The sequence below is a fragment of the Schistocerca nitens genome, chromosome 8, assembly GCF_023898315.1.
Source record: "Schistocerca nitens isolate TAMUIC-IGC-003100 chromosome 8, iqSchNite1.1, whole genome shotgun sequence".
Taxonomy (NCBI): Eukaryota; Metazoa; Arthropoda; class Insecta; order Orthoptera; family Acrididae; genus Schistocerca; species Schistocerca nitens.
This window is the reverse complement of record NC_064621.1, coordinates 172,270,085-172,284,689: the sequence shown is the minus strand read 5'-3', so window position 1 is coordinate 172,284,689 and position 14,605 is coordinate 172,270,085. Positions and strand designations below refer to the sequence as shown.

The 14,605-nt window shown below is 46.7% G+C and overlaps 1 protein-coding gene across 2 annotated transcripts in view; it reads right to left on the bottom strand.

The window, feature by feature from the left end:
• LOC126199013 (neuroendocrine convertase 1-like) overlaps positions 1 to 14,605 on the bottom strand; it is a 522,936-nt gene that overhangs the window by 193,042 nt on the left and 315,289 nt on the right. For both annotated transcript variants that reach the window (XM_049935697.1, XM_049935696.1), the window contains exon 4: positions 10,204 to 10,320. In XM_049935697.1, coding sequence (XP_049791654.1) covers positions 10,204 to 10,320 — 117 coding nt within the window. The remainder of the gene's footprint in view (positions 1 to 10,203; positions 10,321 to 14,605) is intronic.

The following is a 14,605-nucleotide window of genomic DNA, read 5'->3' as shown; positions in this document are numbered from 1 at the left end:
TTATCCGCCAAAATATGGCAAGCAGCTTTCAAAGAAAATGTCTCGCCTGTTCGGGTAATACAAATAATGAATGTTAGAATACAGTTTGTAGACACATACTTGACGACATATGGAAATTTGGGTCTGGCCTTGAGTCGTTCATGCATAGCCAAAAGGACAGTCCGGCTTTCGCCGCCGTGCAGTACGGACGTGTTGTTGTTTCCGCCTGCGTAGCGTGCGCGCTCGCTGTTGTTTACATTTCAGCGGCCGTCGCTTACGTGCACTAGAACCATGGCCAAGCGCTTTAGAAAATCAACACTACGATTCAACTTTCGCAACGACTACGCACGACCAAAGGCTTTGGAAGTGGAACGCTTCCTACGTGACGTTGCTAAGATCCGAGCTTCCGACATCTTGGGCATCCATTTGTCCATATTAAGCAGTACGGTGTACGTCGAAGTCGTCAATGACGCGACATGTGAAAGAATACTTTGGGACACCAAACATGGGTTACGCTTTTGCCGACGGCAGTGTCGGTGCGGTCACTGTCGACCATGCAGGCTTAGGAATGCGCACCATACGAGTTTTCGAACTCCCGTTCGAGCTCCCGGCGGAAGACGTTATCGCGGCTTTCCGCCCCTATGGCGCTGTACATGGCCACAGTGCCGAACGCTGGGCGCAATTCCAAACGTATCCCGCTCTTAACGGTGTACGACAGATCACCATCGATCTCTATCGCCACGTGCCATCTTACCTGCAAATTAGCGGGTGTCGCGCGGTTGTCATATACGATGGCCAACCCAAGACCTGTTCCGGGTGCGGCAAAGAAGGCCACCTCAGATCTGAGTGTCTTCAGCGACGACTCACCCAATTGCCAGCCGCTACCGTGGCACCTCCGGCTCCGACGACGGTTTTACCGATCACCTACGCATCGGCGCTCTCTTCTCCTCCCACCGGCCGCCGCCCGTCGGACCACGTACCGGTGACCCTTCCTTCTGTTACGGATACCGCCGGGCCAACACATCGCGCTCACAGCCAGACGCTACTCCGGCGCCACTACCAACAGCGACGACTTCCGATCCTCATCCGGCCGATCATATGGACGCCCCTTCACTTGGTGTTCCCGTGACGGCCTTCCTGCCAGAGGGCCGCGACCTTCCGTCTTCCCACACAGAGGGACGAACCCGCAAACAACGTTCACCTAAGAGGCGCAAGAGGAGGCGCCGTACAGTCTCGGAACGAGACGGATCGCCTCCCCCTGATGCTTCAGAGGCCGTCCGACCCGACGAGGCCTCGGAGAACCTGCACGACGATACGCACGACGACAACACGACGCCGACTGTGGCTGTGTCGATGCCTACTCTACTGGCTCGCCCAGGTGCTCCTGAACCAATGGACTCCACCGTTGCGACTGCCGCCGAGACGTCTTCCGCCCCTACGACCGAAGTGGAACGTACGACCATCACAACGACAGCACCTTCCATGGTGTGGACTGAGGACGTCGATGAAGACCCAGACCACATGCTGGGGACAGAGTTACCCCAGACGGAAGCCTCGTTACACCGCTGATAACGCCGTCAGGTGGCGTACGGCACGACTCGCCGTGGCCTCGCCCCTCTCCATCCTCCGCTGGTGGAGTTCCCCTCCGCGGCGGGGTACGGCTCCAAACCTACCGAGTAGCGACGATAAACAATAACACCATTAGCTCACGCGTGAAGCTTCAACTGCTGCGAGAGATGATATGGGCGTCGGTCGTCGACATCGCACTACTACAGGAAGTTCACTTGGCCACACTTCCAGACGTCGCGAGATATAACACTTATCCTTCTCCTGGTAACCACTTGGGACGCGACATAGCCATCTAATCCCGAGAAGGCATTCCAGTGGCCGATATCACATACCTTCCATACGCCAGAGGCATGGCCGTCACCGTCATGGGGACGCGTATTGTCAACATTTACGCTCCGTCAGGCTCCACCCGCAAACGCGACAGGGCACTCTTCTATTCAGAAGAAATCGCCACTTTGTTTCTTGGACGCTGCGACCATTACTTGCTTGGGGGTGATTTTAATTGTGAAATTACAATGAAATGAACACCCTTAGCTGCTTACAGGCGTTGACATACGTCAACGGGCACAGATGAAAATGGGTGCCCCGACCGGGACTCGAACCCAGGATCTCCTGCTTACATGGCAGACGTTCTATCCATCTGAGCCACCGAGGACACAGAGGAAAGTGCGACTGAAGGGATTTCTCTCTGGCACGCCTCCTGCGAAACCCACATTATCAACGTATTGTCCCACACTACATTCGTAGTGTAATTCTGTCTTGCACCCTAAGGATCAAGTGCCCCACTACAACACCTGTCAAGAATTGCGTCTTGTCGTCCGAGATCTGTTGCTCCGCGACGCTTGGGAAGTTCGGCACGGCGACGCGCCTGAATATACTTACCAGACGAGTCACTCCGCGAGCCGCCTTGATAGGATTTACGTCTCTCGAGATCTCACCCCTACAGTCCAAGGTGCAGAACTCTGGCCCTTGGCTTTTTCGGACGACTGTGCGTACATCTGCAATATTCTCCTCCCCCAGCAAGTGGTCTGGCGTAGTCGTGCACCGTGGAAGGTAAACACCTCCCATCTTCATGATCCCGAATGTCTTCAACGTGTTACCGAGACATGGGCCACCTGTGAACGTCGCTTACCTAAGTACCGCACGACCTTGACCTGCTGGCTGGAATGTGCAAAACTTGCCATTCGACGTACTTTGATTCAATATGGCAAGGAAGTTGCTAGGTGGCGCCGGCACACTACCGACTATTTCTACGCCGTTCTCCGCGACCTGGACGCCCAGCCGCCCATCCCCGACACCCAGAGGGAACGCAGCAGGATTAAGGCGCAAATTGTGAAGTTGGCACGCAGCAGACTGCAGGGGGCTATGGTGCGAACCCGATGTCAAGATTCGGCGGAACAAGAACATCCCAACATGCATCATATCGCCTCCGATAGGATACATCGACGACAACGACTCATCACCGAGATCAACACCTGTCACGACCAGCACGTCACTTGCCAGGCCGAAATCGTCAGTGCCCTTGTCGACCACTACCGCACAATGTACCAGGAGAAGTCTACCGACAACCACGCCGGAGTCTGTGTTACCATACGTAACTCGCACCCTCGCCAGCGACGAAGCGGACGAACTGATGGAGCCAATTACCCGTGATGAAGTCAACGATGCAATCAACAAAGGTGCTCTGAATAAGTCACCTGGTGTCGACGGATTGCTGATAGAATTTTATCGCGCTTTCCTCACACTAATGGCGTCACGGTGGACGACGATGTTTCATGAACTGATGACGATGGAGAACGCCGTACCGCCGTCCTTTGTCACGGGAATTATTATACCCATCCACAAACCGACACCGGGTGTGACGACAGCACATTACCGTCCCCTGACTCTGTTTAATGCAGACTATAAAATTTTTACACGCTTACTGGCGACGCGATGCCACAAGGTCCTGCCTAGCATTCTATCTCCGGAACTGACAACTCCGGGTGGTTCAGTTAATATAAAAACAGCCACAGGAGAATGTCGCGATTTAATTGCACTGGCAGTGGCGTGCAGACTCCGCGCCGCGGTGGTTGCAGTCGATTTTGACAGCGCATTCGACAAGGTGCGGCATCGTTTTCTGTTCTCAGCGATGAACCGCATGGGTTTTCCACCAGCATTTATCGATGTCTTCCGGCACCTGTACGGCTCCGCCGAATCGTTGATTCAGGTTAATGGCCGTGTGGCGGGACCAGTGACGATCCGGCGTTCCGTAAGGCAAGGTTGCCCACTTTCGACCCTACTCTATGCCATAAGCCTGGAGCCACTCATCGGGAGTCTGACGAGCCACCATTCTGGTCTCACTTTGCGACAGCACAGTTTTCGATGTCGTGCGTATGCGGACGACCTCCTCCTCATGGTCCGCTCACGGAGTGAAACACAAACGGTACTTGATTTGATATCAACGCACGGAACTGCAGCGGGCAGTAACATGAATGTGGCAAAGTCTACGGCAATGTCCGTTGGACGCGGCCTGTCACACGACGACTTAGCACCTTTCCCGTGTGTGCAAAAACTACGATACCTTGGTATCATTTTCACCTCCACCGTGCGCCATCAATTTTCGGCGTGCACTCCAAACTATCCGCACGATGGTGCGACAAAATCTTCTCCGCCGACTCGATTCTTTACAACGTGTCCAATACCTCAATCAACATGTTGCGTCCAGAATGGTCCACATTACACAGGTTCTCCCGCTGCCATCAACTATTGGACGCAGCCTCCAGGTTGCTTTCGGATACTTTCTTACGGCCGGTACGCTCTTCAAGGTCCGCTACGACACGCTCACCCTTCCCCCTCGAGCAGGAGGCCTCGGCCTTGTCAATGTGCGACTCCGAGCGGCGTCCTTGTATATGTCCACCATGCACAAGCAGTGGCACGGGGGCACCTCCCTTACGCGCAGCTTGCTGGAAATTCTTGTGCCCGCGACCATAACGCCACCAGTACCAGTACACATCAAGCACCATCTGACGCACATGTCTGTTTTCATCGTCGACTTTAGTTATGCCCACACACACTTACCAACCACGCGTTCTCCTCCACCTAAAAATTTTTACACCCCACTGCTTCGTTCCATATCCAGCAACAATATCGAACTCAGACATACGTCCAAGCGGTTTGGCGTCATATCCACCAGCCTTTCCTTCCCTCCAACGTCCGGGGAACTTGGTACCACGTCGCAAGTGGAAAATTCACCACAAATCAACGTCTTCACGCCATCGGACTAACGGACTCTCCACTTTGTTCCATTTGCCACCTCATGGATGACGACGTCCACCAACTGACTTGTGCTGCCACCAGTGACGTCTGGAAACTTGCCCGACAGTTCGTTGCCTGTTACCTCCGCGTTCCGCCGGACTCTATTGATCCATGGACTTTTATCCATCCTGAGGATACTTATTTCCCCGCCACCGAAAATCATTCGATTATATGGATCAAGGTATGGACGATCACCTACATGTATAATGATGGCGACAAAATCAGGCCTTGATTTCTGGCAGTACTTACAAACCGCCCACAGTGAAGTCGAGCACCGACCGCGCTACTGCGCCTTCTTCGCCAATTATCTGCACGCGATCTTTACGTCACCCCAGCTCAGTTGGATGGTGCCACACGCCGGCAGCTCTCCCGTCCCCCCTACTGACATCTGAAGACTCTCCGCGCTACTTTCTACGAGGGCAGTTCAATAAGTAATGCGACACATTTTTTTTTTCTGAAACAGGGGTTGTTTTATTCAGCATTGAAATACACCAGGTTATTCCCCAATCTTTTAGCTACACAACACTATTTTTCAACGTAATCTCCATTCAATGCTACGGCCTTACGCCACCTTGAAATGAGGGCCTGTATGCCTGCACGGTACCATTCCACTGGTCGATGTCGGAGCCAACGTAGTACTGCATCAATAACTTCTTCATCATCCGCGTAGTGCCTCCCACGGATTGCGTCCTTCATTGGGCCAAACATATGGAAATCCGACGGTGCGAGATCGGGGCTGTAGGGTGCATGAGGAAGAACAGTCCACTGAAGTTTTGTGAGCTCCTCTCGGGTGCAAAGACTTGTGTGAGGTCTTGCGTTGTCATGAAGAAGGAGAAGTTCGTTCAGATTTTTGTGCCTACGAACACGCTGAAGTCGTTTCTTCAATTTCTGAAGAGTAGCACAATACACTTCAGAGTTGATCGTTTGACCATGGGGAAGGACATCGAACAGAATAACCCCTTCAGCGTCCCAGAAGACTGTAACCCTGACTTTACCGGCTGAGGGTATGGCTTTAAACTTTTTCTTGGTAGGGGAGTGGGTGTGGCGCCACTCCATTGATTGCCGTTTTGTTTCAGGTTCGAAGTGATGAACCCATGTTTCATCGCCTGTAACAATCTTTGACAAGAAATTGTCACCCTCAACCACATGACGAGCAAGCAATTCCGCACACATGGTCCTTTGCTCTTTATGGTGTTCGGTTAGACAACGAGGGACCCAGCGGGAACAAACCTTTGAATATCCCAACTGGTGAACAATTGTGACAGCACTACCAACAGAGATGTCAAGTTGAGCAATGAGTTGTTTGATGGTGATCCGCCGATCATCTCGAACGAGTGTGTTCGCACGCTCCGCCATTGCAGGAGTCACAGCTGTGCACGGCCGGCCCGCACGCGGGAGATCAGACAGTTTTGCTTGACCTTGCGGCGATGATGACACACGCTTTGCCCAACGACTCATCGTGCTTTTGTCCACTGCCAGATCACCGTAGACATTCTGCAAGCGCCTATGAATATCTGAGATGACCTGGTTTTCCGCCAAAACAAACTCGATCACTGCCCGTTGTTTGCAACGCACATCCGTTACAGACGCCATTTTAACAGGTCCGTACAGCGCTGCCACCTGTCGGAAGTCAATGAAACTATACGAGACGAAGCGGGAATGTTTGAAAATATTCCACAAGAAATTTCCGGTTTTTTCAACCACAATTCGCCGAGAAAAAAAAATGTGTTGCATTACTTATTGAACTGCCCTAGTATATTGTGCCCCACATTGGAGTAGGTGCATGGACACGCGCCTTCTTCCTTTTATGCACTATACCAGAACACGCTGGTTTTTCCCACACTCCACTGTCTATTCCTTCGCATCTCTTAGCTTACATTAGTATTATTATTCCTTTTTTCCCATACCTTGTTAATAAAAAAAATTGCTCGCCTTGTACCAGTGTAATGTCTAGTGTTATTTCCGCCAGAAGGATGGCATTTCTGTTGTATTTAAACTTGTACCAATAAAGATATTTTGTTCATTTGCCCTGTTCCTGGTAAAAAGAAATAATGAAATAAAATAAAATAACAAAAATAAATAAATCAAAAAGCTACTTTGAGGGAGTGATTCAGGGATGGGAGGGGGAGGCATCGAGGCCAGGCCTCGGGTTCCGACACCTGACCGCTTTGTCTCCACCTATTCGTAACTGACCACTCTGCTCTGGACATGCATGCATTTCCTGAGTTCTTAATTCGGAGTAACAAAAGTGCTGCAATATCGAAATAATTGCACTACTGATGTTGCAGTCTTACACGGGGACCACGCCTACTGGTCATCACCTATTTCGCACAAATTTGTGATGCAAGCAGGGCTCGGCCAGAAATAAAGTGATATGACTAGGAGCTACATGTGGCTGACCGTTTAGAAAAAAAAAGCATTTTTGGCGTCGGTCAGGAGAGAAATAAACTATGTATGCTAGCGGACATTCAAGGGAGTGGCTGGCGCAACGGTAAGAGTTCGCTGTGGTAATACTAGGGGCACAGGTTCGAGTTTGTCTGGAGAACCAAATTTTTATTTTTTTATTTTCATTTTTACATAACTTATACTGCAAATAAACCGAAATAATGCTCAATACGATATTGATTTACTAATATTTTCATAACAGGCATAAAAAGGGAAGGCACAGCAAAATGTGGCATTGGAAATCAAATTCCGGGAAGAGATTGCAAGGCGTTCACGAGAACTTCGTACATAAAATTACATTCATTATTTTACTTGATGATTTACACGTGCTGCGGCAGTATTTATAGTAGATACAGGGGAGCAGCAATTTTATCGCCGTATTGCATAATTTATAAACGACACATTTTTACTACTATCGGGTTGTTTTAACGTTCCTGTAAACGAACATGGTTTCGATTCATAAAATGTTCTCCCTCATCGCAGAGTTTGGTAGCAAATCATGCCAGATATTGACGGGGATAGCTGGTGATGTTCAGGGGAACGTATTTTGATGTTGTCTTCTCTTGATATGATTTCTTTTCTGGTCTAGATGAAATAAAAGCAATTCTATTCCTTTTTGAACACATTAGCTACATGACAATGATAACAGATCTCGCAGGGTTACACTAGCGGAAAGCGTACGGGAGGAATCACTTGAGCAATGCCCGATGGCAATGCTTCTGCAAGTACATCTCGAAATATCTTGTTGTATAAGTGTGCATTTCTTTATCCTCCCAACAAGTCAATTAACAGGCGAATATGTTCTTCTGCACATAGGGCTTCATTATATCTGTCAGAAACTTTTTGTATAAGGCTGTTGTAAGTTTCCCAGATTTCCATGGAATAATGTGCATAGGTTTTTGAATCCTCGGTTCAAAAGAGTCAGTTCTTTTTTGTAAGCATACGTAGACTGTTTCAAACATTTTTGCAGAAAGGGTTATTGCATATTTTGCTGCATACGAGAAGGTATTTTGTTCATGTTTCCCTTTATTTGCAGCTTCAAGAAAGAAAATAAAAATGTTATGTTTCAGGGGAGCTTATGTCAAAGATCTGCATAATGTTCAATATTGTTTTGATACTGGGCTACTGTGGTGCTTATGCGCCTAAAATTATGTAACTTATCTACATGTTGGTCATGTCAAGTGCGCATACTGTTCCATTCCGCCGTGTTTGAATAGTGCATGTATTAACAAATACTGTTTTAAGCAAATGTTTAGCTCTCTGCCAAACAATATTTCATTAATGGCTCTCGTGAATCTGCTGCCACCGATTGTGTTGTGGTGTTGATTGCAAACTATGCATGCGACAGCAATTCCCTAGTCTGGCTGCTGCCTGTCTCCGACAAAATGTGAGAGATGACACAGGACGTTGCAGGGAGTCTGTTACTTGTTCTCGGGCGGCAGGCGCAGATGTGAAGCGCTTACTGTGTGGTTGGTGCACAGAAAAGAAATCTCACCTTTCTACCTGTCAGAGGATAGACGTGATCGAACACAACTTCGACGAAGTGTATGCCTATCTTGGAGTTCCCATTGAGCCAAACACTGGCGCACTGCCACATCGGAATGTCCCACAAATCTCGTTATTTCACCATTCGACCAGCCAACTAAATGGACACTCACACTGAGACCGCTTCACACTCTGTCAGTTGCTGATAATGCTCTCTCACATGAGTAAATGGCATCTCCGTGTCTTTCACAGTGATTACGCAATAGTTGTCGCTGTTCAGGCCCCTTCAGTGCCCTACCGCGCCTGATAACAACGTGAAAGACGAACGTCACTAGTGCACTATGGTGGCCGTTATAACTTGTAAGAGGTCCATGATTAAGGAATTTGTTGCTAGCGCACTCGAGCAGATGTAATTTCGATGGATAGCTCACGCGCTGCCTGCGATATGTAAGGTATAAGAGAATCTCAGACCAGAGAGCAGTGCGGTAGGAACTGTGTAGTAGTAGCGAGCAGTCGTGTGTATCGTGTTGGCTGGGCCGGTCGTGGGAGCGATGGCGGTGCCTGAGCGTTGTAGTATAAGGTAAAAAGCAGCCTCGCACATATGTATTATTGTTACATCAAGTCCCATGTAAATACCTTTAAAAATAAATCTCTTAATAATAATCTTTCTTATAAAAATTAACTTTCGACAATCATTCAACTCAATTTAAAGATTTTACTAATTTCTCCAATCCTTGGTCATCCTGATTATTGTAAAGAAAAATCAGTTCTTTCTTTTTATACATGACAAATCTATCGACCAGCATTGAACTGAGCTGTGCCAGAAAAATTTCTTATAGCAGCAGATATATACGCGTTATCCGGTGACCTTACTGAGGTAAGAATGTACTATTTATTCAGAATGATCTTTCAGGGCCATGACGCAGCACTGCTGACGTCCAAAATTCAGCAGTTTAAATTCACAGTCATTATTGAAAAGTTATAAGTGAGCGACAATTTTTTACTGAGAGATTAGTCACATTCTATTATTGGTAGTTTATGGAATTTATTTATTGGGAGGTTACGCTAAATGTCAATGTTATAATTACATTTTTTACTGTTGGGAGGTTACGGAATTTTTCTGTTGGGAGGTTACAAACTGTTACAGAAAATTGCAACGTTAATTGCACACCAGCCGATGGTGTGAACATGTATGAAGTTACATTGACATTCGGCCATGTCTTCTGAGTGTTTTAATTTTTTTTGGTCATGTTTACATGTTCGAGTGTGGAGAAGGGGAGGTCGTCGTTACATCGTTAGACAGAAAAATGCATTGTCACATTTAGAAAGCGTACACACCTAAGTCTTTCACCCAAGCAGGACTCTTTATTGCTTAACATCATGATGTAATGACAACAAAATAAGCATATGGAGTTATTGGTTTCGTACCAGGTACCACTCTTGGTCCCAGAGTTCGTCGTTGAAGAGCATCTCCGACTGTTTCGGCACTGGTAGGTCCTCCCTCTTCACTCGGCTCTTGGAGAATTGTTGCTCAGCCCACAGCACCTGTAACATAGCGCACATTCATTGATGAGTAGTGGAGTTAGCCAGTTGCGTAAGAACTACAAGTACACCTGAAGCATTCGCTTCTGACCAGGGAGGAAAAGAGTATCTACTTAGACGCCCTATACAATCTCTCTCTTTTGGAGATTTTATGGTTCCAATATAGGGACATCGCAACGGAAGTCTATGCAGAAGTAGCATACATAAACCGTCGACGTGGTTCCATAATTATCATCCAGAAATTACTTCCACCTTGCGAACGGGGTCATACAAATATCGTGACGCATCATAGGAAAACGTTAGGACAGTTAGGAAAAGAAGAAAAAGGGAGTTCTGCTCACCTAGAGACGTTACCTAGTCACTTAGACATACTGATAAGAGAGCTCATTCATCATTGTACTATAGTGTATCTGTAATCATGTACTATAGTGCACCTGCATCCACTGTATTATGTAGGCCTACTATGAATTATAGTGCATCTGCTCTACAGCCCTTTCCATCCTGATAGAAAATTTCCTGAAAATTTATCTGATAGGTATCAGTTTCTGTACTTTATGACCTCTGGAATTAAACAAAAATACTCAAAAAACTCATGTTGATAGTTTGTTAAAGAAGTCGCTAGTATGATCGTGGTACTCAAAATACAGACATGTATAATATCCAAGTAGCACAATACCCAAGTGGCACTTCATACGTGTGTTTGGACACCTTACATAAGTTAAATGAAATATTCTGAGTCTAAAATAATGCACGAATTGCCCTAAAATAACGAAATATAGGAAAACGTATTTATCTCGGTGACACATGGCTTCGTCTTCTCGTTGAAGTTTGAAATGGTCTGTTGCGCTATGGTTGTCACAATGCTGAACAAAACAACTGTGAAACGGAAGGCCGGGGTCACAGAATCGTTGCAGACCGAAGTTACACGGAAAGTGATGTAGTTGAATCACAACAAATGTAAAACCTAATCCGCACGATTGTGCGGGCCAGAATGGAATTTTTTTTTAAGAAAAATATGGTATACAATGATCACCAATTTACCCATTAATACGACCCTCCACCTAACATTGCAAAAGAATAATCTAACAGCGGTAATAAAAGATAGCTAATAATAACAAAAAGTGAGAGGGAAAGAAAATGAAAACAAGTAGTAAGAAGAAAGATGTGTCAGTCACAAAATATGTGGAAGAGGCTACTAACACTACGACAGTTTATGTGACACACGAGGTGAATGGAAGAAGCAGTGCGAAGGCGGAATTCTTTCGCGGCCATGTTCATCCGGAAATTATCCAAACAGATTTCATTACGTACTGATGTGCTCCTGAAAGCACCAAACGAGTACTGTGTAATGGCATGCACCAATACTCCCGATCATGTCAAATACTATTAATTTTATTGACAAAAGACGCAATATCTGCCTATTCCAATTTTAACATCACACTGAAGTTTCAGATTTTTCTTCTACAATCATTACCATTATATACGCAGTAGCTGTTGTACGCTTCCTGAAACTAGTATTAGTTCTGAAACCAACCTACTAATCTCATAAGATACATGACAACCACTAGCTTCCTATGTTCTCAACTATTCGCAAGTTCTCCCCTTCATAGCAAACTGTGAAAGAAGATCTGCAGCTGCACACGGACAGATAAGACGATGGAATAACTGGTCACGAAAGACAAAGTTCTATTTTTGATTCCGGATCCAGCACACAGTTTTAATCTATCATACTTCATAACAGCGTACATGCCATTACACTGTGAAAGATTCAATCTAGATACTCTAAATGTATAACAGAAAGAATCTGAACAATAAAACAGTGAACTATAGAATTAAAATAACAATGGAAACAATAGAAACATTAATAATTAAACCTGGAATAAAAATTTTCTTAGTCTTTCAAGGAGATGTTCTGGACTATGGAACCCATTTCCCCACATTTAAATGTACATATCCATCACATATATAAAGCAGAGTGTATGTGTGTATGTCTGGGATCTCCTCCCAAACCACCTGATCATTTCAACTAGATTTGCTACAGGAACAGTAAGCCTCATGAGTACCATCCCTGTAGGGTTAGTAACCTCCCACCTTCTAAAGGAGTGGAGATAGGGCCAAAACGTTTCTACCCCAGCGCCTGGCGTATAGGCCGACCTGCATGACAAGAATGTTGCGTGGGAACGTAATCGGCATGTGAAATCAACCTGTTTCCAAAGGCAGTGCCTACATGTCATGGGCAAGAAATTGTTTTCTGGGTCCCAACATGTAGCCTACGTTGCATGATAGTTGCATTGTGTTGGAGTAGTTTCAGGCTGATTTATCGACCTGTTTTTGATGGTAGCCTGTACATCATGTGGAAATGAATGATTTTCAAGCCCTTGATGTGAAGCCTGCCCTGTATAGCACGAGTGTTGTGGGAGTAGTATCGGAATGCTTTAATGAACTGTACTGATGGGTTGCACATGATGAACGTGGCTGGGAACAGGTTGAGATAGCTAGAGGAGGGGATGCACAGAGTGAGTGGGAGGGGTAATGGACAGAGACACAGGAGGAGGTGTAGATTCATGAAGCAGGTGGGAAAGGAAGAGGGGGAATCAGAGATGGAAAGAGGGAGGTAGAGGTGGATATGGTCAGAGAGGGAAGAAGTAAGATATGGTCAGAGAGATAGGGTATAGGAAATAGACAAAGAGAAGAGGAGGAGATGAAGAGACAGAGAGAGTAGGAATGAGGAGATGGACTGATGAAGACTGGAGAATGAGGTGGACAGACGGAGAGAGGAAGGGGTGGATAGGGGGGGGGGAGGAGATGTGTTCAATATATGTGTCAAAGGCATATGCAGGTGAAGCAGAGAGGAGAAGGCTATTAGTAACTAAACTCATTAATGTGTTACCTATTTTTAGATGTCTGACTGACTTTCTTGGCCACCTCAATTACTGACACCTTAGACACCCATTCACGATGACTCTTGTGCTTAAGTGGGACAGCTACCGTAAATTCGTAAATTTTTCATGATTTCTGTGCAGCACATATTTGGCGCCGACGGTCTTGCTACAGTGGTTCCAGTCACATCACCAAAGTAAGAGCTGCCGAGCACAGCTACCACTTGGATGGGTGACCATGCGGGTCTGCCGAGCGCTTGCTTGCACTCAGCACTTGTGGAGCCAGTTGAAGAGCTTCTTGAATGAGAAGGAGCAGCACCGGTCACCAAAACTGACAACGGCCAGGACAACGGTGGGCTGACCACATGCCCCTCCATATTCGCATCCAGTCCTCTGCTCAGACTCTCTCAGCGCCCTTCAAAGTGTCTGAACGCTGTACATCGCTCATCCCTTACTGCAATAGGTCCAGGAAAACTGTCAATCGCTAACTCTTGATGGAGCCACTCTGCAGTTTGTGTGGGTTCCTGGTCATGTCGGTCTGCCAGGAAGCGAGGCTGCTGACGCAGCTGCCACGCTATGTTCCCTGCGTGGATCTCTGTGTTGCCCCTATTTTGATACACAAGGAGAGAAATGAACAGAATACTGCCTGCAGCTCGGGTAGCAGTTTTCAGCATATAGCGTATCAGGTTAATTACGATTCTCTCTTTTCTTTTCTGGGGGGGGGGGGAGGGAGTAGCAATGTACATTATTAGGTTGTGTAGGAAGTTGTCCCATCAGCTAGAGCCCTAAACCCTACCGCACGAAAACATTGTTAGCAAACTTGATGAGTGCTAGTACTTCGAAGCTCACTTTCATGTTGCTGCTGCTCGTTCCAATCTTCTTCATAATTATCAGTCTTACGAGGAATGGATCTTGGAATTGCAAGACATGATTAGGAACTGTAAAATTAACTGCTCTATTGGAGCCTGATTTCAAGACGAAATGCTTCACGATACCATTATCCAAAACCTTGCTGATAACAGAATAATGACTGAGATTCTAGAGCATAACATCCCTGGTCGCAATGACGTGCTTATAATAATCGAAGCTCAGACAGTGCAAAACTTTGTAGAACTTCACGTTACTGTGCCTGTTCTTGCACGCTGACCGCGGATAGCTCGCAACGGCCTCAGTTTCGCATCGCACAGTACACCCCAACCATAGGCAACAACATAATCAAGGCGAAAGGAACACCGCTGCCTCCTCAGCTAATTTCAGCTGTGTGAAGTGTTGTGTGACACGTTTTGTAATGCATGATCAGGAAAACAGTCCGCCATGGAGAATACCGACATTGCCACAAATCCGGAACACACAACAAGCGTTCACGCAAAAGAAACGCAAAGTAAATTCTTATATGGATATAGTGTCTG